General features: G+C 40.9%; 2 protein-coding genes across 2 annotated transcripts in view; both read left to right on the top strand.

Moving 5' to 3' along the window:
• The first annotated feature begins 10,903 nt into the window (after nucleotides 1–10,903).
• On the top strand, nucleotides 10,904–14,451 carry rpl38 (ribosomal protein L38). The gene is made up of 5 exons (XM_083904151.1): nucleotides 10,904–10,953; nucleotides 11,161–11,187; nucleotides 11,732–11,792; nucleotides 12,702–12,824; nucleotides 14,039–14,451. The coding sequence occupies exons 2-5, from the start codon at nucleotides 11,185–11,187 to the stop codon at nucleotides 14,062–14,064; spliced, it is 213 nt and encodes a 70-aa protein (XP_083760277.1). The 5' UTR covers nucleotides 10,904–10,953; nucleotides 11,161–11,184; the 3' UTR covers nucleotides 14,065–14,451.
• A 1,129-nt stretch (nucleotides 14,452–15,580) lies between these two features.
• ttyh2 (tweety family member 2) overlaps nucleotides 15,581–25,962 on the top strand; it is a gene marked incomplete at its 5' end in the record, with an annotated part of 55,901 nt that continues 45,519 nt past the window's right edge. The window contains one exon of the mRNA XM_083903479.1: nucleotides 15,581–15,703. Coding sequence (XP_083759605.1) covers nucleotides 15,581–15,703 — 123 coding nt within the window. The remainder of the gene's footprint in view (nucleotides 15,704–25,962) is intronic.

The raw sequence follows: 25,962 nt of genomic DNA, 5'->3' as shown, positions 1-25,962 counted from the left end.
AATGCCTATCAGGCACGGCATTTTGAATGTCAACAATTATAATTAGACTGTGCACATGTATTTATATAATTGTGTCTCCACTGTGCTGTATTGATACATGAATAGAGAAGGCTGCCAGCACCCAAGATTGTGTGTAAGCACATGTCCCTGCAGAGTTTTTCGTTTGTCAATCGGAGTATTGAGTGACCCGAACTGCTGGCTCACACCGCAACAGTGAATGTGCTGGAGTTGGACTATTCACCATCCCCCCCCCCCCCCTCAATAGAAAAGTGAAAGACTAATCGACTTAAGCTGTTTGTAGAGCATTTAATTTGCAATGAAGTTGGAAGTCGCGTCGTCGGAGGCTGTCGTGACCTCATGCTTGCTCTTTAAATAGCCCGATGCTCCGAGTTTGTACTCACTCTTGGCTTAATGAAACTGTCACACTTCCTCCAAATTTAAGCATAAAAAGGCAGCTGCATGAAAACACATTTGGCCGCGGTGCTTTGACAGCACATACCTGCCGTGTCTTAATCCTCCCGATTGATCACAGGTAAGTAGTCTTGGATGAATGGACGATATTGCGGCGTACGAAGCAGAGTCGCGTATAGGTGCATGACAACAGCGACATTGGATGCCCACACACACACAAGTGGCGGCATCTTGACACATTTTATCACCAACTGACACACTGTCACATTATCCAGCCTCCACTTTCACACTGAGTGGCACATTCCACACTAGTCTGTGTGTTGCTTCATTTATCAAAACCCCATCTTTATAGTGTTGTAATTGGATTTTTATGTTCACTTATCTTTTTAAATAGAATACTTTGACTGCCTTTTTCTCTTTTGGATGTCATTTAATATGTTGTAGAATGACCCATTTCCCCACAGAGACCCATAATATCTCTTTTAATGTTATTCTCTGTAATCGCTTCTGCTAGTCGCTATTTTCATTCCGCCACTCTTTATGATAGATTACGGTTATCTCAGTATTGCACTTCAGTGGGAGTCCCAGTGAATCTTAAGCATATTTTAAGAGGCTTCATGTATATGACCCCCCCCCCCCCCCACACATATTTTAGTTTTATTGTACAATTCATTAACATGAAATACAGTTATGGCAGAAAACTCAAAATGATAGAAAGGAGACGAGCTCTGACACTGCTGCTAGAATAAAAGGGAGAGATAAATCATGAACGGGAGCCTCAAGAAACCAATGAATATATTTTACCAGATGTCCCATGATATTCTGAAATCGTCTTAAATCTTCCAATGCACAGATAACTAAAAGATCAGGAGATGTGAGTTTAAACACAAATTAATACAATTGAAGACATTATTGATGCGGTTCCTGCAAACACCTACACACTATGAACCTCATAATCCATGAGACATTTGATTTACTGCACGGCCGCGTTTGAATTATGTGTATGCATGCATGTGCATGTTTCTATACTTGTTTCTTTGTACAGTTACATGAAACACTTTCATCCGCTTGGCACTAATAGCATGTGGGTGTGCTGTGTTGCCATGGAGAAGATGCTCAGTGCTTGAAGGTCAAGGGAGGGTCAGTAATGTGAAAAAAAGAGTATTTATTACTCTTTAAAGACATTGTGTTGACCTGTCAAAGAGATCCACTCTCTCCAAATGCTTACTTACATTAAGGCATGGCTGAAATGGCATTGTATTACCAATAAGCTGTTTGAATTGTTTCTTTATGACTGTATAGATAGATATATTTTGTTCATTTTGTCTATCTATAACGTTATGCTGGTGAAGAGATTGGATAAATATTCAATGATGCAAGGGTAATCATGTAGGTGGGGAGTACGAGATTTTCGCATTTAAAGCAATAGTTTGCAAAAGCAATATTCTCATATAGCGACACAAAACGGCTAACGCAAGATAACTTTTTTTTCAGTCCCCTCTTCCACTAGTTCCCCATGGCCATTAAATGGCTTAATCAGATAATTTGAAGAGGGACTTATCTTTGTCTGTGATTCCGCCCATTGCCCTTAGAATTCATCTTAATATCTTTTGGTACAGATCATCACTTAATTACCACCGACAATGAGCAGCTGGAAGGTACATGGTATTAGTGAAAGTAATGACCCGGTGGTAATGAGAACAGTTAGTGAGATATACATGATGTAGATATGGAGTGCCCTGATTAACCTAATGGAATCAATATTATCGCAATATTTACTCTCACACATTGAAAAGAAAGGCACACAAGCGGCGTCGACGGAGGATTGTTGTGACATCGACAGTCAGGGCTGCAAAGAGGCATTTGTCCACATTAGTTATAGCATTAGTCTGTGTTTTACTGTGTGCTTTGTAGGACACACAACTTTACAGTTTGCACTGTCTACTCAGCTTGAAGCAGTTTGGAAATATATAAAGTTTGGTCCTAATGATAATGAAAGCAACACATTTGCGTAATTTGCCGCAAAGCACCGATCTGCCCGTGGAAAACATAATACGACGTCTTTGAAAGAGAGCTTTTAAAAAACGGACGAAAAATTATCTCAAATTGGACTCAAAACACAAAGCCTGGAAGAGCAGCACACATAAAAATGACTTTGATGATGCAAAGCATTTCTAATAAGATAAATATAGAATGATGCACATGGAGGTAGATATTACAGCAGAATGATCCAGTGAGACTAGATTCATGCTTAACACCAAAGGCTTAGGTTTTGATTGAATTAACTTGCTGATATCAACCACAACAAACTACAATACATTGATGGATTGTACGTGATGCTGCCAATTATTCCACACAGTCTGTTTACATTCCTTGATTTACTTTGTGGGATCTGCTGCACTGAGTAGAAGTTTGTGTGTATGAAAAATGTTTTTTCCTGAAAAGCAACACATTCTTTTTCTGAACAGATTTCACTGCCACCAGAAACATGTTGGGGAAAATACAAGCAAGTAAATCAGATGTCACAATTGTGGTATACAGTGTGACCTGTAGCTGATACATGATTTTTTTCAATGCAGTTATAAAACACATAACTTAAAGGTGCATTATGTAATAAACAGAGACTCGGGAATAATATAACAAACTGAACTCACCAACAACAACAGTACGGACAAAATATTTAGCATTAAAAAAAATATTTTGCAGACTGCAAATCATGTTTATGTTTTGAAATCATGTTTTGGCACCTACCGCCGTCTACCAATCATTGCAGTCAGTAGAGTCTCAGCTGCCCGAGCAACCACGGGTTGCCATTTACGTCAAAAAAAGAAACCTAAAAGACCTCGGTATTTTGAATTTGAATGTAGTAACCGTTTTTGGCCACATTTTTACATATGGCACCTTTAAATCTGCATGTTTGTAACCACCAGGGACATTTCTCATCTTAATGACTGTGTTTGTGAGCTGCTCGCGCATTAGGAGTCAAATATCAGCACAGCTCCGAGCCAGCAGCCCTGTCCAGGCAGAGCAAACAGCAGCCAAGAAATGTTAGCTGGTTAATGCAGGCCTGCTGTCAGCCAAGACTGACACTGAGGGTGCAGAATGGTGCAGACCATGGCAATCTGACTGAGGGCGTGAGGGACCGTAGACATCCTGGCACTGCAGGCTGGCAGGTGCATGGAAATAGATGGTTTGAGTCGACACTGATCGGCAGATGGCCAGGTCTCGAACGCGGTCCAGAGGACAGTCAGACAGAACTAGTTGTTCATGATGTACTAGACTCTGCTGTTCAGTCACAGCTGAGGCCGACAAACAATGCCTGCGCAAAGTGTTGTGCTGTGAGAAAAAAAACAAGACGCAATGAGATGCTGCCACAGTAATCTGCCGTAATTGGCCTGCGTGGTAGAAACACCACAACCTAACAGAAGTGCAAAGTTATGTGGTTAAAGATCACATCTTCAAACTCTATTTATGATGTTATGTTTACAGCAGCCCAGCATGAATGTAGCTCTACTGCTGATGAATTTCTACAGACATAATAGTGTTTGCATATCTGTTTCAACCCAAGGGGGCTGAGCCTCCTTATATAGTAATATACCAACATATACAGTAAATACTAAACATTTTAATCTTCTATAATTCAGCATCAGTCCTCTTGAAGGTGATTTTCCATTCTGTGTGTACAAACTCTTCCATTCTATTTTCTCTTCTCTTCACACTCCCTCATAAAAAAAAAAGAAATACTTCAATCTCAAATTCTGTGTTCGTGAGGCCCTCCAGCTGTGATTCACCTTGTTTACCCCGACTCAAACATCCTGCATTTTTCATATTTATTCATTTATTGTCCAAACCACTGACAACAGATACACCTGAAGTGTGTCCCGTGTCTGGCTTAACATTTTCGAGCTTTGACTGGTTGTTTTTGTACCAACTTGGCATGCTCCCATGCAAACATTTTAATCGACTTTGCAACTCTCATTGTATTTGAAATGAATATGTGATTGCAGACACTTTTTCTCGAATACATAGAAAGACGCTGTCTGAGCCCTTTTGTGTGTAAAGCAAATGGAGAGATTCTCCTCTTCACACATTATATATGTTAGAAAATTGTGACTGAGAGAGTGAAATAAATTGCAACTGTGGAGTGAACAATTATGTAATAAAGTTTTAAAGCTATGGCCGGATGATGCACCAGAGCCAAAGTTAACATACTTTAACTCCTCCTCAAACTCTGTAGCGATATGAAAAAATGATCTCCTGAACCTGCTCCTATACTACTACCACCCTGCTGTGATCTCTTGTAAAAGACCTGCAAACATGTTTTCTCTGGACGCAAAACACACAGAAAAGTTGGTTTATTTGCCAACAGTCCAAAAAACGTGCAGATATGGGGATGAGGCAAATTGGACACTTTAAATTGACCGAAATGTGGTCCGTAACACATTTACCTGTGAGGTTACAAAGTCAGAAGATGCAGCATTTCCCACCGAGCACATACTGTGTTTGTGGAGAGCTGCCTCGCTTTTACGCATGCACGTACAAGCCCGCGTTTCTGTTAATAAAACGCCAGTCGAGTTTTCTACGCTTGTGTACCATTTCCCTTATTCCGTTACAGTATCGGTGACTTCTCATCAGGAATGTGTTGCACCTTGTATTCTTTGAATGCTGAGTTGTACGTGTTCTTGTTTCAAAACAACAGGAAAGTTGTTGTGCACAGTGTACGGTGCATGCAAAATCAAACCAATGCAGAAACGGACAGGTGACAATATTCATGTCATGCTGACCCGAGCCGACCTTTGCACACATGCGGATGTGTGATGTATGACAATGCCTTTAGCCACTACAGGCGCTATAAGCAGAAAGCACAATCCTGCACTCGTAATACAGGCTCTTTAAATGCCTCTTCAGTATAATCTTTTCTCTTTCTCTGCCCTCTTGACCTCACATAGAGTGAAAAAAGGTTAAAAATTCCTCATTTTTCCGCACTTCTGTATGTAACATTCATCCACCGCCACAAAGTCTCTTGGCATAATTCATGAGCAAGGTGGTCCGGTTTGTCAGCCACAAGGCCCTGTGCGAGGGAGAGAAGTGGAAAAAGCCTGAGGGCTAACAAGTATTGATGACACCTGCATGGACTGGATGGAAGAAGTGACACATCTATGAATTCTCATGCAACCGAGTTTCTGGTTATTGTAATGATGATGCGTTCCTTTGCCTGCAAAGCATTCCACCGCGGCCCTCGTGCTCAGGTTCATCCTCATAACTGGCTGTGACCTCTGTGACCTTCTCTGCATAAGTTCTCAATGCAGCATCTAAATGAGCAATATTCAGCTGCTACACCTCTCCAGTAAGGCGTATACTTTTCTTCTTCTATTCCCTATTCTCCTCACCCATATGTGCTATATTTTTTTTTCTAACTGACAGCACACTGTGAGGGGGAAAAAGTCACTCTGATTTCTCACATAGCAGTTCATGGTGACACACCAGTCCGTGGACATGATAACTGAGAACTGCACAGAACTTTCCTCAACATTTGTCGCTGCTCTGACGACTCCAAGCACATTGGCATTGAGATTCTGTCAGGGTAAATCTTCAGACGCTCTAATAATCTCCCCCTCATCTGCAGATGTACTTTAGGTTTGCCTCTGATAAGGCTGCGGCAAAGGGGATCAATACATAACAAATCACTCTGATCAATAATCGTGGAGATTAGCAAAGCAGTGCAGTCGAAATAATTTTGAAGTACTCCCTGATTCTAATGACAGCCACACTTGAATACAACACCAACGGCACGGCCATTCACCTTCATTTCACATTAACTTTTAAGGCTCCGTGCGTGTGCTATGGTGCATTCAGGCTGGATGTGTATTTAGAAGCTAATGTCTATGTCTATGTGACTATGGTAAATCCAAAAATGTTGGTTCGGTAAACTATTTCAGGTAATCTCGTGTTACCTCTCAGCCACAAATCAAATTGTGATTAATAAGCGAACCTGCTGCTGAAGCTCCCTGCTGTTGCACGTACAGGTCTGCAGGCAGAAATGATGTGCATCATTACCTACAATGTCTGTGGCGGAGCTGCTGAATTTTCATCATCTACGCCTTATGTGTAAAAAAATAAAAATACATCACCGAGCTAAGATGTTTTCTTTTTTTTTTTACACCCCTACAACCCCACTATACGTTTTTAATAAACCAGTGCAGAATTACAAAGCACTATCATCCTTCAGCCTGAGGGGGCACATTTTTATTCCAATTACAATAACTTTACCCAGAACTGGAATTATAGTTTCAGGGAACTGTTCTAACACTAGACTTGTTAGAAAGGGACTGTAAATGTGTTTTCATTGCAGAATGAATTCACACTCAAACACTGCGGTGTAAATAAATGAATAGTAACCTGAGGTGAACTAATTAAATGTTTGTGTACAAACTTTGAAAAGGTAAAAAAAAAGAGAGAAAAAGAATCAGTTGAATTTGATTCGTGAGAGTTTTTAGTTGTGGACTGAAGGATGAGTCTCTTGATGTAGAAACAAAGCTTGTGTGTACATCACAAATATTTTTTTTTTGGGGGGGGTGGGGCATAGGCCTGGTGATACACAGTAGACAATCCAACATGTTTGTTTTAATGTTTCACAATAGAAGTACAGTTTTGAACTCCCAGTTCTGAACTCTCCTAACCCAGAGAGACTGGTGGAGTCCATTCCTTGATACACAGCGTCTCTCATTGTCATCTACAAGAATGAGACTGTGTCCTGCTTCATTTTAACAATTGCTTACTGCCATCTACTGTTTAAAATCCCAAACTGCAGTTGCATACAAATATGCATGTACAGTACGTTTGGAATCTGACTGGGTTATTACAAGCAGCTTGGCATTGAGGATCGTGTTTGTTGGTGTGCACGCAAATGGAATAAAGATCATCCTGGTGGAAAAGAGCTTTAGTTAAACCAAGCTAAATTTATTATAATCTACAAAGCTGAGCTGATCCTCCCTTTGCCACCTCACTATAACTCGCTCGGCTCTAACAGATGTGGACATTTAGTGAGGGCAACAAATAAATATGGATGATGTGACACGCCGGGGGGGGAAATGACACAATCACAAATGAATTACTAAAACAAATAACTTCTATCTTCTCCAAAACACTTGTTTAAGCAGCTCCATCCTGATTTGATGAGAAACGGTTTTAATTTCGAACTAATGGTCAGTTAACACAGGCATCGTCAATCTCCCCAATTACAACATCCACCTGAAGTTTGTATTACACACCATAATTATGAATGATAACATGCTGTTCCTTCATATAACTGTGAAGACAAACATTCCAGCACATGATTAAAAACACCATAACGCATTAGGCTTATACAGCCCTCAATATTTGGCATGGATTCCATTATGGAGACATTACTTAGTCTTGTTGCCAGTCTCCTGTTCAAAACATTCCAAAAGAAAGTGCAAATTCACACCTTGTAGCAGCAATCCACTGAAATTTTACCAAAGGGATGACGTGGACTGGCCATTGTCTGTCTGGAAGCACTGTAGGTAATTGTGGTCAATTGTGGTCAGCAACGATACTCAAGACGGTTTTGGTATTTAGATTAAGGTATACAAAGAAAAATCCAACACCATTATTAAAACCAGCAGCAGCAGTCTGGACTGTTGACACAAGCAGACTGAGTTATTGGACTCCTGCTGCTGACACCAGATTATGACCCTTACATCTGTAGCTTGAGAAGAAATGCAGAGTCTGCGTCCACTGCAGTGTTACATTTCTGTTGCGGTCTAACAGATGTGAAGTGGTCGTTTTTTTTTTACTGCTGAAGCACTTTCTCCTCCAGTTTCGCCGTGTATTCTGAGAGACCGCTCAGCTCTCCCTAGTTGTAACGAGTTGTTATCCCAGTTTCTGTGGTTCGTCTGTGAGGTAAAGCCATTCCGGCATTCCTCCTCTGACCTCTCTCATCATTCAGTGTGTTTCTGTAACTAGAGCTCACTGGATGTTTTTTTTTGTACCATTTATAGTAAACTGTAGAGGCTGTTGTGCTGGTAACTCCCAGGAGAGCAGCACTTTCAGAAACACTCTGGCTCCGGCCCTTATTTTAACCTCTCATGTGATCAGTGACTGAAGCTACTGACATGTAGAACTTCGTGAGTATAAAGCAAAATAAAGGTTACCACTTCAACGCTTAAAAGGGAGCAGTGTAACAATGAAATCAGTGTAATCAAAGGGGAATTGAAGGTGCCATATGTAAGAATGTGGCCAAAAACGGTTACTACAATGAAATTCAAAATACCAAGGTCTTTTATGTTTCGTTTTTCCGACATAACTGGCAACCCATGATTGCTCGGCAGCTGAGACTCTACTGACTGCAATGATTTGTAGACGGCAGTAGGTGGCGCCACATGCCAAAACATGATTTCAAAACATAAACATGATTTGCAGTCTGCAAAATATTTTTTTTTAATGCAAATATTTTGGCTGTACTATTGTTGTTGGTGAGTTCAGTTTGTTATATGAACATTATTCCTGAGTCTCTGTGACATATTAAGAGGATTTTATGACCAGTTGCTTTAGATTTATCACATAATGCACCTTTAAGTGACAAAATATTTGCTATGCAAAATTCAGGTTGTATAAATGGCAAGGGGAATCCTTCTTTAAAAAATTGGATACATTACTTTTTTATCATTTTTATCATATACAACACTGTCCATTCAGTCCTGCAGCAATGAAACTCAGCCTAAGAAGAGTGAAGGACATATTTTTGTAATCTTAAAAAAGGGAGTGAGGATACAGCGACCTGTAACTGTAAATTCCCTTTGCACTTCCTCACTCAAAGCACTTGCATCAATACAGCCACGCTGTGCGCAGGTCAGTAGCAGTGTGAATGAATGTCAGAGTTGTGAGGAAAAAATAGCATATTCTGAGCAGCGCGGAATATAAGGCTATGCGGAGATAAGCTGTGTTTTTGTTTAGCCCTTGTTCTGGTGAGAGATATTGCGAGAGACTGTAAACAGGCACAAAAACAACAAGGGATGATGCCATGAAAAATAGATTTGACACTGTGGACCACAGAAGCTTGTGCATGCGATTGCAGGGTCACATCCTCCTCACACCGTTGCTCCTTTGAAATATTGAACTGTTGAAGCAAACCACGGTATGTCTTGATTGACACAAGACTGCTGAAAATGTTAAGTCCTGAGAGAAACACGTCTGGTAGTATAAGCACTGATTAGGTATCTAGGGCTAACTGGCCTGTGGACAAACGCTGACAGGTGGATAGTTAGTTGGTTACAAATGACAGGAAGGTGTTTCCCTTAATGATACCAATGCAAAAATTGTATGGAAATTGACTACATGAAGTTGTTGACAATTACAGGAAACTGATACCCACTGCAGAGAAATATGTGTGAACACAAGGCGGTACTGGCTCACTAATTGTCCTGTACCACTGTTGAAATATTTGGAATTATTTTTTGTCAGGTTGTGAGGGTAATATATGAAAATGTCTTGGTGTTAACTATTTAAACACTCAAAGGTTTATTATTCTAACACCTTGGATTTATCCGCCTTGACTGCGAAATGTAATTGAACTCATAAGTCAGCAGGTGTGGTGGTAATTTGTGTCGTCTCAGAGGGGTCTCAGGCAAATCGCTCTTCCTTTTTCGAAACAGGAAACCATAACTTGCAGTTAGACTGCAAATGGAGAAAAAAAAACTGCCAAAGCACAATGCAGCAGTTTTGCAAGAAACAGATTGCCATAAGAGTGCGACTTTTTAAATTTGTCCCCAATCTCCAAAACAACTATCAGTTCAAAATGTAAAGCAATTTGAGTTCTCCCCCTGCTCAGTGCTTGGCCCTTAATCGAGCAAGATGTCTGTTGTTTTCCCGCACAAAAATGTTACCTGTGGGCTTTCAGCCTCTCTGCAAGAACAAACACATTGGAAAACATGTTAGAAAAGACACAGAGATACAAGAAACTGATGTGGCTGCTTATCTTCTTCCTTTATAGAGAGGAATGTTGGCTCACCGAAGAGGTAGTCTTTTGGGTAGACCTGTAATGTAAGCTAAAATTTACCCAAAATTGAATAAAACTGTTAAATTAAATATTATCGATTGACTGATTGCTCACTGTCATGTTTGTGGTAAATTGGTGATTTGGGCTGAGAACAAATTTCATTTGACAATGATTGCTTCATGAGAAAAATAATTGATTATCAAGCAAAACATTGTGTTTGTGTTATGTGCTGCCATTTGTTCTTAAAATGTGACAAATTTAATGTGATACATTTTTCAATGTTGTACAGTCAAGATAAATCCATTGATTGTTGCTGCCTTTTGTCTGTGTGAACGCCACACTATTAATTACAGATAAACAGATAAACATTTGATTGACGTAAGAAAGTCCACAAATCTTCACATCTTCAACAGTCGAATCGCTTTTCATGGGAAATACTGGTCCTCTTTGGCTGCCGTAGTTCAGTATATATACCTTTTGACCCGGAAGTCCAACCCCTCTTCATCCCCTCTCTGGCAGACTGAGTGAGTTCCACATTCCCACACAAATAAACTCACAAATTTTTATCATCATCCATCCTCCTTAACGCGTATATTATCACCCACGTTATTGTTATTACATAGTTATTCAATTCAACAGTAAAATAAATCTACTATTATTGGTTTTCCAACTCTGCTGTGCTCGATGGTATAACCGATAAACTGACGCCGTCTTTCTGTGCTCTTCCGCAGCTCTCAGTCCGCTAACACGGCAACATGGTAAGGATTTCTTCTCATTTAAAAACTTCTGTATACGAGATAAAACGTTCCGTATCTTACGAAAGTGTGTATACCGTGTCATTGGTTTTGCGTTCATGACGCACTAAACGGCACATATGTTGTGGAGTGATTGATATAGCTACGTTAGCTTTAGCATAAAGCTAACACGGGCCACCTGGCCTCTTGTCACTCGGCACATTGCAGTGTATATTTGTTACGTATATTGGGCGTTGGAACGATCGACTTCAAACTAAATGTCGACGGGATATCAGTCGTAGCCATTCCTGATCATTACATGGCAGTGAACTTAGGGCAAATGTGTTTTTTGTCCTCCGCAAGGCGTCCAAACATCCCAGGCTGATGTGCCGGTGATGCATTTTCAGCCTTGCAAGAATAACGATGGACCTAGTGCTGAATTTCGACTTCTTTCAGAAATTTCGGTTCCACCGGTTCACTTACATTACTTTGTTCTTCAGCCTGTCTCTTTAGACGTGTCATACTATGTCTGGATAACCTTATTGGTTTGTCTTTTTTTAATATATAGCCTCGCAAGATGGAAGAAATCAAGGATTTCCTTCTGACAGCCAGGAGGAAGGATGCCAAGTGTAAGTTTAAACGCTATCTTCCCCTCATTTCCAATACTGGTTTAAATTTTAATCAATGATAACTCCTAGGTGTCACCAAATGGTTATAATGTCCATGCACGAAACTAAAAAGTTTGAAAGAACATCTTTGAATTGGAAAACATAATGTAAATCCCCACAGCTATCTTTTAGAGGCCTATTAACTAGATTTGAGCAAATGGTGTTTGAAATTTACAGTAGGTTAATAGTCATAAATGTCCTGCACACAGCCTAATAACTCTTCAAAAATTAATAGAAATGATTTTTATAACATCTCAGAGTTGATAGTTTTCTCATTTAAAATGGGCAAATATCCAGTTCACTAAAAGCTATCAGTGTGCTGAACAGAACTTTTTCATTCTTATTTAGAATTTCGAGAGAACTCTTTATACATTTGTTCAAAGTCCAGTTATTGGGTCTCCGATACGTAGCCATGATTGACATTTGTCAAATTCAAAGGTGTGCTTTCAAACATGCACTCGAGATATGATACTCATTTTATTTTGAAAATCGGATGTCTATGCACTTAAAAATCACCTTGCTGCATTGGATCAAGCGTCATAATTCAGCTCCAGGTTGTTTGACCCAAACGAGTATCTGATGGCTTCACTGCAGGGATTTGTATCCCCTTGAGTAGAGATATTTTGATTGGTAGATTTGCCTTGGTGCTTTTGCAACTCAGTCTTTTCAGTGCAGACAAGTGCCATTGTATGTGAGAAATGCATGCGCATCAAAATGCTGTCATATTTTTTAATCCAAGTAGATCACTAATGTGTTGAATTTGTACACAGCCATGTTGACCTAATTTGAGGGTCAAAGGTTTGTCATACAGTATACAAAGTGTTTCATGATTGTTGGACTACATTTGATAAATGTATTTTTTCCCTCTAGCCGTAAAGATCAAGAAGAACAAGGACAATGTTAAGTTCAAGGTGCGCTGCAGCAGGTACCTGTACACGCTGGTCATCACAGACAAGGAGAAGGCTGAGAAGCTCAAACAGTCCCTGCCCCCAGGTCAGATCATTATTAATTAATAGGAAACTTGTGAAACTAACATGATGGTTGAGACAATTTTGAACAAATTGATACTAAATGGGCAGAGAATTGGGTCGACTTGCTCTATAACAAAGATGGATGGAACAATTATGGTAGTTAACAGAACGGCACAATAGCATGACAAAACTGCCCAGTAATCGACAGATTGAGTTAGCTTAAAGCTAACGCAGGCCACGATCAACCTCATATTGAATGTCAAGACTATTTCAACCGTAGCCATTCTCGATTGTTGTGGCAATTGAACATTACCTGTAACGGAAGTTAAATATTTTATTTGCCATCCGCAAGACGTCCAAACATCCCAGGCTGATGTGCCGGTGATGCATTTTCAGTCTTGCAAGAATAACAATGGACCTAGTGCTGAATTTCGACTTCTTTCAGAAATTTCGGTTCCACCGGTTCACTTACATTACATTGTTAATTTTTTCTGTTGAAAGGCTTTGGTCTTTTCGAAGCTTTATTGTATTCCTGTATTTTAAGGATGCACACTGGATGATAGTCTGTGATGTTAAGCCAAATACAGATTGCATAACTTGCCCACCGGCCACACTATCTGATCCATTTAATAATAGCCGTAAAAGCCTTTGTTTCATGTTTTTGCTTGGGCCATGGTGCCCACATTAATCAAATAAAACCAACCTTTCCCAGAGAGATTATTGAGATTTTGCAGCTCAATATAAGCACTTTGCAGATATTGAGCCCATACAATTTTTCTTGTAAAATAACAGTGATCGGTGATTCTGGAGCTTCCAAAATATCGCATTTCTAATGAAACGGCACAAAGATTTTGTTTTGCAAAAGTCAAACTTCAAACCTATTCCCTTTCTTTTTTGAAACACTGATCGGTCATAATGTGGTTGTTTTCTTTAAGAAAACATACAGTGGTATCTGTCTTGTGTGCAATTCTCCAGGCTGTCAGCATAGTAGTCATATTGACTAACGGTGAGATTGTGTTTTCTGTGCTTTTAGTAGATTAATTTTACTTACCGTCAACTATCACTGGCAATCAAAAGTTAAATGAATTCATTTGGTGTGTTTGTTTGGTCGATGTTCAATGATAAATGCTTATTTGTCGTAATTATCTAATCCAGTGTGTTTCTGTCAACTACTCACACTGGGAAAATGTCACAGAATCAATGTGTTTTCTAAAAACATGTTTTCTCTCTTTCCAGGTCTGGCTGTGAAGGAGCTGAAGTAAATCCGTGATGTACAGATAATTGTAATAAAAAATTGGAAAACAGTAATCTGTCTGGTGTTGTGTTGCTATTATGCAAATGTGACGGCTCTAAGTGTTACCCAGTGTGTGGGCAGTGTGTTAAGAACAGTCATACATTGACATTTTCCACAGGATGGAAGTGCTCAAATCAGATGGAAATGTGTTCACTGTCCAGTTACAACTTTGAAATAAATCAATAGTATATCTGAAGATTTAATGACACTTTATTTTTACTATAAGTGTAAAGTTGAATAGTTCATCATAGTACTACTGTGGTTGTTTCAGTGTGGTTATACTTCATCCTGTTTGTAGAGATGCTGTTGGGAAGCAATGCTGCAGATGGTTCACTTAAAATAAAATATAATGAAAGCAAGGAGCTTAACATTTGTCCTTCATGCCTTCACTCTAAATGCACAGTCTCCCAATCCGTTTTAACCTGCTACAACACACCTGATTCAAATGACTGGCTCGTTATTAGGCTTTTGTGGAGGCTGATAACGAGCCGATCATTTGATTCAGGTGTGTTGTTGCTGGGCAGTGGTTATTGGGAAACAACGATATGAGTCCTGCTGCCCTAATTTACTGCCAAGACTGTTTATTGGGGATGTTAAAATAGTAAACTGAACTCTACCTAACCCTTGTTAAAGTCACCCTTTCATCACATCCGCTTTGCATTAATGACTGATGTAATGGGACTTGTAATACATTTATCAATGGGGATGTGAGACGTACACTAATGGAACATCAATAGTAGTAATGATCGCATTCACTTATGGCTATATTTTAGCTGTATTTAAATGGTCATGAGAAAACGGCGAAGCCTCTTTATATTGTGTGGCACGTATGACACGCCATTTAAAATACAGGTTAAATCTTGGTGAAATCTGTAATTGCATCCCTTGACCACTAGGTGGCAACACAGTAGCTCATTTGGCACAAAGGCAGACAAAAAGACACTTAAACAAGATGGAAATGACAATAGGGTTAAATTAAAGTGTGTATGTAATGAAGATACAGCTCAAACTAAAAAAAAAATATATATATATAACAGGAGCTGTGTTTCCAGTCTCTTTATTAGCGTGGCGTCTTTGCACGCTCCCGTGTCTCCTCGTGCCCCCAAGCCTTTGACCAGAGCGCGTCCCCGCTCGCTGTGGAGTGTGTGCTGTGCGCTTGGAGCAGATGTCTGTCGGACAGTAGCGGCGAGGTCCACGCACGGGCAGGGAGACATGGGCTCACTGTGATTATTTCTCCTTTCATGAGAAAAAAAAAACCCTTTTTGTCGGTTTCTACTTTACATTCAGCGCGGAGTGTCTCCACAGGACTTGGTGTGTGGCTTTGGGTCTCATGCGTCGCTGAGTGTGTTCTTTTTTTTTTTCTTCACATCCATGCTTTTATCACTGTCTTTGTAGGGAGATGAGACTGGATTAGAGTCTTCGCTGTTGTAAAGAGAGAGGCTCGTTTAGGCTGCAGCCTAACTTTGCGTGTTCTCAGGGCAGGGATGTCTCGGGTGGACTACATTGCGCCTTGGTGGACTTACTGGCTTCATAATTTCCCTCATATCAACCTGAGGTTTCAACCCATTGACAACAGCTTCCAGCCCGAGGAGGAGAACTACCAGCAGGTCAGTAGAGGGAGATGGGACACAGACTTCAGCCACCAAACACACTGGAGGGGGGGTCACAGCATGGTTGTACTGTGTGTGTAACCATGTGGTGAATTTAATCATATATTTAAACCTGTATTGCCTTTACACCTTGTTATATGTGGCAGAAGTGGTCCATGAAGTCTGAATATGCACATTACACGAGAATCAGTTTATTGCCAAGATTATTAACGTTTTTTAAGGTCTCTCAGGCTTAAGTGGCCCATGAATGTACTCCAGTTCACTTAAGCCAGAATTAACACAAAGGTTTTGCTTTGGTGTATAACAATCAAAGTAACTTTGATTGTTGCTTTGATTTTCTGCTCTACAAGAACACGCAGAAAAGAGACAATGCACACCATTAAGATTGAATATACAAAACTGTGTAAAAGTCCTCAGGCACCACCTGCTTACTGGTCTGTCAAATTCTGTGATCCAGGGCTCCATTCCAGGTTTAAGAGAGCCAGGGTCATGCTTTTTGTTAAAGTGCAAGGGTTTGCCACACTAAAGATGTGACTCTTTAACCTGTAGAGGCTGTTTTTTTTTCCAAAAAGATTTTATTTTAAAGCACAGTTCACTGAAAAAGAAAAATCCTCACTTAAGTTGTTGTGTGTCTCCTCCAAACTCTGGTCCTCCAAAGAGGCCTGATAGCCTGAGGGTTCTGGCACTATCTTATCTGTTCTGAACAGAGATCTCAGATGTTTCTCCTGGAATCTGCTGAAGCTATCCTTCCCTTTTTTTGTGGGGGGGTGGGGGGGGGTACAGCCTCCAACTCTCCTATCACCACAGAAACCAGAAACTCACATCTTCCCTCGCTGCACTATCACTATATTTCTCAAGCTACTTTGTGGTCCTTTTTTGCCACATTTACCTCTGCCAGTTGCTGAACTGGCAACTTTAAGAGCTTGTTCTTGTTCGGGGGAAAGATGCTGTCAGACCCTTTTTGTGCTGTCCTCAAATCCTGGAGTCGTCTTTGACAAAATTCCAGCAGCTTGTCTTTGCATGCGGGATGTTTTGTTTCTAAATGGCGCCTCAGTTTGGATGGTCTCATGCTCTAGTGTGCAAGCCCTTCTCTACATATGACACAGTGATGTTTCTGTCCTCTTTTATCCTCAATGTACAAAAATCCACATTTTGAAGCCTGTGTGTCACGCCTGCGCTTCGCCATCTTATCTCTGACCATCGACTCAAACATAAAGTGAACTTAATCAATTGCAAGTTATTTGTTATTGCCTGTGTGTCTACAGGAAGTGGTTATAGCAAATGTCAGTGACTCTTATTCTGAAGGCCAGGACAAAAGGAAGTGAGGATATGTTATATATGTTGTTGACTTGACGATATGTGTAGTCAGCTGGTTCATGCACATTGATTATTATTTATTTATGTGTTGACCAGCTGTCCGGCATCCACCCAGAACAGGTCCCGGGACCCACTTTTGGGTCGCGACCCACCAGTTGAGAATCACTGCTTTCGAACATATTATGCTGTTATATGTGGAAGCAGATCATAAGCCCACTTTGTAAACTATAGTTTTAACCTTTAAATTGGTCTTGGTAACGTCTTCTGTGGAAAGACAGACGTAGAGGTGAAAGTACACATGTATGCAAGTACCTAAAAGGGATACTTGAGTAAAAGTGCAAGTATCTTACCAGAAAATGACTTTGGTAGGAGTTGAAGTCACTTTTTATGATGTTACTTAAGTAAAAATGACATTACATTTACTGTAGTTAAGTAAGTAACGTCATTTTCTGATATTAAATGTACATGTAGACGTTAAAGTATTAAAAAAGTGTTGATTAAGGATTGAGCCATGGTAGTTCAGTGGTAGGGTGAGTTGTCTTTTTCGACTGGAAGGTTGTGGGTTCAATTGCTGGCTCTGCTGGTCTATATGTGTCCTTGAGCGAGACACTTAACCCCATGTTGCAGCGTGTGAATGAGTGAATGGCAAATCTGTAGTGAAAAGCAGCTTATCAAGGCGAGAAAATCGCCATTTAAATACAGACCATCACCAACTGCTCTTCTGATTTTACAAAGATAGTTAAAGGAAATGTAGCGGGGTAAGTATTTGTACTTTTTTAACTGCATGTATGCGAACGCTGGAGGTTTTCGATGTTGATGTTTCACCCGTGGGAATCAAAGTGTAACTCCACAGGCGGTGCCGGGACTGCTCACACGACACCGCTTCAGAGTAGGTGGTGATCAGCTGTTAGGATGACTAATGACCTTCTTGCGAACACGTCAAATACTATGAATGTATAATTATTCTGCCATAGCTCCTGTCAGTGCAGGAGGTTACAGTGGATAGCATTTCAGTTCATGACTAAGCACAGTCTTCACTGTAACTATGTGTTACAAAGTAGTTAAGTAGTGAAGTATACGTGCTCTAATGTAAAGTAACATGTTAGTTACTTGGGAACGGTGTCTAACAAGCTGTAAGGTCATTGAGAGAGCTTCTATTCTACCCTTTTTGCTAATTTTGGGTCACTACAAAGCCCTGAATTAAAAATATAGCCGTTAACCTACCAGTGCTTCTCTCTAATGAGTTGCCTTTTCTGGAATTAGGTGCAAAGCAGGCGGTTTTCATTAGTTTAAGTATGTTAATTCCTGCACATCATTTGACGAATTTCACTTTTTTTGTGTGCAACACCAAGCTCTTTCTGTTTGTCTGCAGCCTTATATTTTGTCGTCTCGTCTACCTCATCTCTGCCCCCCCCCCCCCCCCCCCCTCCATCACATACAGAACATCAAGCCTTCCATTTAGTGGAACACTTTTCTGTAATGGACCAAAGCTGATGACACATTTTCAGGCTGATGCGAGTGCTATCTAGGCTGTTACATTTCCTTCCTTTTTGGGCTCTCAAGCTTGATTCTGATCACCGCCCCCTGTTTTGACTGTGTCATTGGCAGTAATAATGTGCTGCGTATGCAACCCTGGAATAAGGAACTGGGATAACTTAGTGATTCATTTCCACTGGACGTACTGTACTAAGTTGCATACTTGTTATTTTGTGAATTATGCTCGGGTTATTAAGGGAGTAACATGGCGAAAAATCAATAGAGTCATCATTAGTATACCCATTTCAGTGTGATCAGCAGCCTTTTGTAGGAGCCACATGCTGGATATCTATATTTAGCTGTCAGTGCAGTGATATTTTTGTCCAGTTTTTGTTTTGTTTCCCGTTCAAGTAACAAAACCAAGCTGATTTACACTTTTAACACCAAGCCTATTGCCAGCCACACTGCTCAAACATGCCTAACCCTAACATTGAGAGACAACAGTGTTTATTGTAAATATATATGGTGGCTTTTCTTTCTTCATTTTCTTCATATTAAACTGTTAATACACACTTAACATGCAGTAAATTGTAAATAACCTACCATATATTGAAAGGTCTTTCTTACCCACAGGACATTTTGCCCTTTTATGGGTAAAACAAGCAGAAAAGTTTTGAGACTTAGGTGTTTAAGGGTTAAAATTAGCCTGATTAGCCTGAAGTTTCTTTACAAAGTCTTGTGAATTTATTAAACGTTTCACTCATTCAGTCATTGTCTACTGCTTTATTCTCTATGTGAGGGTCAAGAATTGCTGAATCTGATCTCAGCTGACATTAGTAATTGATATGCGAGGTGTCCATGCTTCTGTAACTGGTTGACTGAATAAATGTTTAGGTGTTTGCCGCTGAGAGGACTGTGGAACAGCTGTGCCACGCCTTCAGTGAAGGCCACATGCCTTGTCAGTGGATCTGTAATTGGCTCCATATCCTGGTGAATTCTACTTCTGTTAGCTTTGGGCCATTGACTGTGATGGAATGTGAGGGGTCAGGATCTTTCTCTGTGCTTTGTGTGTCTGTGTGTGTGTGTTTCGGTCGTGGCAGTCAGACTCTGCTGTTGTCTGTAAAGGAATGCCCATCAGCTGGGTCATCTGACCGCAGTGATAATTTATTCCTTCAGACAATAAATATGCCATTCTTCCGTATAGTAGTGCTTCAAATCGTATGTGAATGCTCCTGTTCACCTCTTCAGAGATCTCAGTGCCAGTGTGAAAAAACATATCGCTGCTTCCTGTGACCCTGCTCTGAGGTGATTCTTTGCATGACTGTACTTGAGTCAGACATCATGTGTAGGTCAGCAGGTCCTGGTCCATCTGACTTCCCTTCCCATTTCCTGCGTTGTCACCCAAACATGTTTGTACCGGACACTGCCTTTCACCCGATGGCGCACGTCTTTACCTCAGCCATCCTGCCGGGAGGAGACTCAAGAGAATATATACAACCAGCCAGAGTTGCAGTGTTTTACTGCTGGTAATTACAAGCACTGTTATTCTCCGAGTCTCTGATTAAGAAAAGGCTCGGTCATTGTAAAAAAAAAAAAAAAAAAAAAACATTGCTGCATCTTTTGATCTAACTGTGGTATGTTTATATTGTGTGTTTCATTGTTCAGTGGATGGCGAGCCAGCAGTCAGTGTTATTGCTCTTATCAGGGCCAATTTCACTAAAAGAATTGGAAATTAGGATGTTTTTTTTTATGTGGTAATGAACTGAAGATGCTGCTGGGAAAGAATGCTTGGCTCCGAGTTTAATAAATAATGTAGTGTTGGTCTGTGGTACATCATTATTAGGAAATATAGTAATTTTTTATGCTCTCTTGATTGGTGCTGGATGAGTGGATTACCACTCAGTGTTTGTATATATTACTCTTTATTGTGTATATATATATATATACAATATATAGCCTATTTATGAATTCTGGGCAGTCATCTACAGATTCCAGGAAGTCACTCCTCGCAGCCAACAAGTTTTCTGCCGTGTTGTTTTCTTTCATTTTTTGCACAAATTAAATTAAAAGGCTCTAATCTATCAATTAAATGGTCCCCAGCTATTATTATAATGCTCTCTGGTGCCAGCCTGCCAGGAAGGCTATTGTTAAAGCTTGAGTCTGTAATTTTAGCCATCATTTAAGTTGTCCATTGTCTTTTTTTTTTGCCGTCTACAAAGGTGCTCTTTTTCTTTGGCTGTAGAGAGTTCTTCAGTTTCTCCACCTTCCACCTACTTTCACTACCTGGACACTGCTACCACCTTTCTTTCTTTGACAGACAAATAAAGTCTTAATGTTTTTGTGAATCACTGCGGTGAAAGCTCAGTTTATAGGAAACCAATATCACACCAAATGTCCACTGTTACATTCCATTTAATTACCATAAGCACAAGTTGATTACCAGCACAGGGCACATTAGTTTTTTGCAGCAGCACAATTTGTCCTTGAGTGCACAAACGTTCTCTTTCCCCCATCTCACCCCGTGGTCACTTAAACGTCCAGCTCAGACAAGTTTCTTTCGAGAGCTTTTATCTTGCTCTTACCGCAGGCCCTAGAATGTCACGACATAAATGAACAAGCTACGGTCTTACTGTTCAATTACAGCAGCAAACACACACTCTTAACACACTCACTCTTTCTGCTTGAGTGGCTTTTCTCGCAGAGATTCTGTGGGAACAATGTTCCACCCGAGTGCATCCAGACAGTCTCCTCCTCCAGACCTCTGTGCTTGTTTCTGTTGTCTTCATTTCCCCCGTGTTTCTGCTTCTTCTTCTTTGTTCATCAACATTTCCTTCACTGTGTCCTCTTTATTTGCCGCTGTTCGACCTCTTCATGGCTGAGTAAACGGACATGCTGTTGTGTTGCAGCCGCTCGCGTGGAAGAGGAATTATGTGAAGTCGTGAGGATAAAATGCACTTGCCCATTTATTATTTCCTCATTATACTTATTTACATTTGTTAATGCCTATGATTCTATGATCTGAGTATCTGATTGCATTTTGTGAAACATCTCGTAAACATAAGACCCTGTTTTACATTTAATCTGTGTGCAGTGGGTTACAGCATCTCTCTTTTCACAGAGGCACGTGCTCACTAATGAGACTGTTCACACTGGCCCACGTGTGAGTCGCACATCTCGCATTTGGAATAGACTTCTTATCTATTTTTTATAAGCCGCGCCAGTCTCACAGCAAAAATATACAGTGAAAAGTATCTCTCTCTGCAGTTTCATCATCTGTGTCTGTCTCGTATGTCACAAACACAACGGTCCTTCTCATATTCATATACTGCAAATGTGTGGGTTGTTGTTTTTTTTTTAGCTGTCACAACCACCCTTGATTCCACACACAATTCACTTTTCCTGCAGAAAGTCCTTCTATCTGCCATTTTTCATCTCCGTGCTCCTTGTCCTATACCTCAGCCTCTCCCTTTTCTGAATGATTATCTTATAGTCGAAGCAGTGATTCATGTCGACTCAGCCTCTATGACAGTGATAAAGTCTCTTCTTCTTCTTTTTCTTCTTTTACTACGCGCCCGTCTACTTAATCCTCGTTTGTGTCATGCGTATGCACAAAAGATGCGTGTCCCCTCTGGCTCTCCAGAAGGTCATTAACCCCAATCTGTCTCCACAGTGCTTAAAGCCAGTGATTAGCATCACCTGATTGGCTAGATGGCAACTAATAAGGCGGTGTGTGCATACCTCATGGCGAACTAACAATATTTAAACAGGATGTGACAGCAGTGAGCGACGATCCTTGGTGGCCTGGGGTTTGTGGTCCTTGGTGGGTTTTTGTTTTTTTTACTTTTTTCTTGGTTTCGTCATTTTAGTGAGTGATCTCCAGTGCAATAGAAGGTTTTGCAGGTCAAATAAAATTGCCATCAGCCAAGTGTGCCAGCTTACTGTGAACTGGGACAAGTGGATCCATGCAGCCTCATTACCCTCCAGCAGGAAGCACATTGAAGTATCTGCTCCTCATGGATTGTGGGGGGTTGGGTTTCCTTTGTTGTGGGGGTGTACCGTGGAAACCCACGAACCCTGAACCCCACCCCCTGAGGGAAAGGTTTGAGCTGTGGGTTCAGAGAGGGTGTCACCAAAACGGGGAGATAACAAGCTTCACTGCACCCCAAAGATGTCCCAGAAGCATGGCCTGCACAGAGGAACAGATGCTAGAAAGAGATCATGAGGGCTGTACAGAGATATACTATAGGAATAAGTCAAAAAAGAACATTTCTTTTAACCAAAAAAAACACAGGAAATGAGTGGGGACTTGACCTCAGAAAGCCTAGAGACTTAAAGTTTGTCTTGGCAAAAACATTGACGTAGACAAGGCAGTGCAGCGTCCCAGATTGAAAGGCTCCACAGCATCGGGTCTCATATCTGTACTGCATTCCCCCCCCCCCCCCCCCCCCCCGCTCCACCTCTTCTCACTCATATCCCATGGGTCACTTTACTGCGATTTAATGGCATCCCAGCTGCATGTGAATATGGGCAGGCCCAGCTGAGTGCACTCTGCTGGAAACACCCCGGGCCTGGGGCGTACACCTGTGTGTCAGAGTGTAACAGGCAGCAGCGTGGAGGACGACAGTGGGAGCCCGGACTGCTCCATCGATCTTTGATGGGGGGTGGGGAGTAATATCTAATTTTCAATTATTTAGGCTGAAAGGAAAGGAATCGATTTTTTTTCTCCATGAATATGCGTTTCAGTGAGTTTCATGAATGAACACACTAGAGATGCGACTAACAATTATCGATTATCTAAACTGTGGACGATTAATCTAGTAATCGATTAATTGTTTCAGCTCCAGAACACACCAAGACATGATACCCCTGCTTCTGCTGCAATGACTGTAACAAAAAACGTCTCCTGTAGAGGAGGTAACGGGAATACCCATTTCAGGCAAAGGCCAAGTGAATTACAATAATTAGAAGTGAAAGACTAAACACATCTACTCAGCGACGAGGCTCCTGCTGCTCACCAGGTTTCGACCTCTAGGGTGGAATTTACTTCCATCCTCTTTCTCTCTCTCTCTCTCTCTCTCTCTCTCTCTGACTCACATTTAACCCCTATCATGTGAAAGGAATGTCACTGTCCTTTCAGGCCACGCATGCAACATACGCTCACCGCGCACGCCGTGCCTGGAGACTTCCTCCACCTACGCACAGCTGTCTGCCACCTGCTGTGGAGCAGCCAAGCTCGCGAAAAAAGCCACTCCACATCGCTTAGCATGCATTTAGCACCACACCGAACTTGTGGAACAACGACGTAGTCTTGCTTAGCAGATGCACTGTAACCGCTGGAGGGTGCTTTCTGTCGTTACGCTTCAATCGTGGCCACTATATGTGTATTAAAAATTGATTTTAATAGGCATTCAGCATAAGGCAGGCGCTATATGCCACTTAGACGGCTGTGAATGTACAACTGTCTTGACAGGACTGCACTGTCTCCATATTTCTGTCTCTTTTCCCGTCTGCTTGAATAAAGCACATTTTTAACAATGCAGTGCTCATCAGCTGGTATATATTTAGGTCAGATTCTCGGGAGGAAAATGTTGTTTTCCTGCAAAGAAATCTCTGTTCAGAGTCCTGCTGATGAAAATGAAGTTGAAGTTGCTCAAGTGTGAAGCTAGAAATTACAGACTGTAGGGTTGTGGCTCTCTGCATCAGTTTATTCTCTTCAAGCGAGGAAATCGAATATCTGGACTTACGCAGTTGGAATGTACATGTGCACATGTAACACATTATTGATGTATACTCTATGGCAAAAAGCAATTAAAACAAATTGAACAGTCAAAAGTATTACATTAGGATGTGTATTTATAAAGAAAACATCCCACCTTGAAATATACCCTTAACCCTCCTATGAGCATCATGATCATCAGGCCGCCTGGATGTATTTTGATTTTTGACTGTAGTATTGTCAAAAATGAGTGAGTTTTTGCTTCTGCCCCTTTTTCCAAGATCACTTTTGATATCTGGCAGTTATTCGACCTTTAGGGAATTATGGTACTGAGCAGCTGACACGCTGGTGAATCTTGTTTGTGATTGGAGGGGCGTTCAGCGAAAGTCCTGAGGTTCTGCCGTAATGACAAGTATATGGGCTCTCTTCTGCTTTCCAATATCCATCCATCCGTCTTCTACCGCTTTATCCTCCACGTGAGGGTCGCAAAATTCTAGATATCTTTTCTAGTAATGAGAAGTACAGAAGGGTTAACTTGAGATTGTTTCCTTTTTTTGTGATTTGTGATTTGCAAAGAACCATGGCAAAGATGTTTTGCAGACTGCAAATCATGTTTATGTTTTGAAATCATGTTTTGGCATGTGGCGCCACCTACCGCCGTCTACCAATCATTGCAGTCAGTAGAGTCTCAGCTGCCGAGCAACCACGGGTTGCCAGTCACGTCAGAAAGCGAAACCTAAAAGACCTCTGTATTTTGAATTTGAATGTAATAATTTTTGGCCAACCATTCTTACATATGGCACCTTTAAACATGTGGACAAATCTGTACAGATTGAGCTGCTTCTGCAGAAATGAAAGCTGTTTTCATGTGACCTCTATAACCTGTTACCTTGGCTCGACCTGTGCTAAAACTTCCTCTGGGGTGAATGTTTCAAATTGCTTCATTTGCCGAGCACAATCGTATGAATTAAAACACATTAACAACAACACAAACTGCTCGTGTTTGCTGAGCCGTGTTGTTGCTTAATGCCATGCACGTTGCAACCCACTTCACCGTTCGCGACTAAGCTCGATATTAAGGTGATTGTACAATTCTGTCAAGACGATAAAACAACAAATGAAGATTTGGGAAATACAACCTTCATAATGGAACATATTAATTGTGTATTTAAACAAATAGAATGACATTTATGCTTACTGCTGAACTGCACCTCCCACAGCTCCTTTATTGCAGTGAGAATGAAACACCAATTTTGCTCTGGCGCTGCACAGATTCCACTCAGTTATTGATTTTGCCCTTTGTCGTCCTGAGAGCATTCAGAGGTTTATTCGTCACTGCTTTTTCATGTTACCTTATATTAAGAACAGGTTCAGTTATTCTGTTGTGTTTATCTTAAATCGTAGTGTTTGTCTTTGCCCGTGTGTTTCTTCTGTTGCCCCAGAATGCTTTGCAATAGGCCATTGCAGCATCAGTGTCTGTTTTTCCCCGAACAGTCCGCATCTGTGCTGTCACCCTGCTATTGGCTTTCATCATACCTCTGATGGGACTTCAGGGAGTGTAAATGACTACCCCATTCCCCTCTGGGTCATTTGTGCTCCAGGCTATCGCTGCCTCATTACACCGCTCCCTTTGTTTGATATGTGCCGGGCTATAGTGTCTGTCTTAGTGTGTAGGTCTCCTCTGTTCATGTCCTTAGCATTTTTTTCTTTTATTAAAAAACACATTAGTATGTTACTTCACAGACTA

This window comes from Microchirus variegatus (assembly GCF_963457635.1).
Source record: "Microchirus variegatus genome assembly, chromosome: 17".
NCBI classification, from domain to species: domain Eukaryota; kingdom Metazoa; phylum Chordata; class Actinopteri; order Pleuronectiformes; family Soleidae; genus Microchirus; species Microchirus variegatus.
Note: the sequence above shows the minus strand (reverse complement) of the source record. Positions and strands in the feature narration are given on the sequence as shown.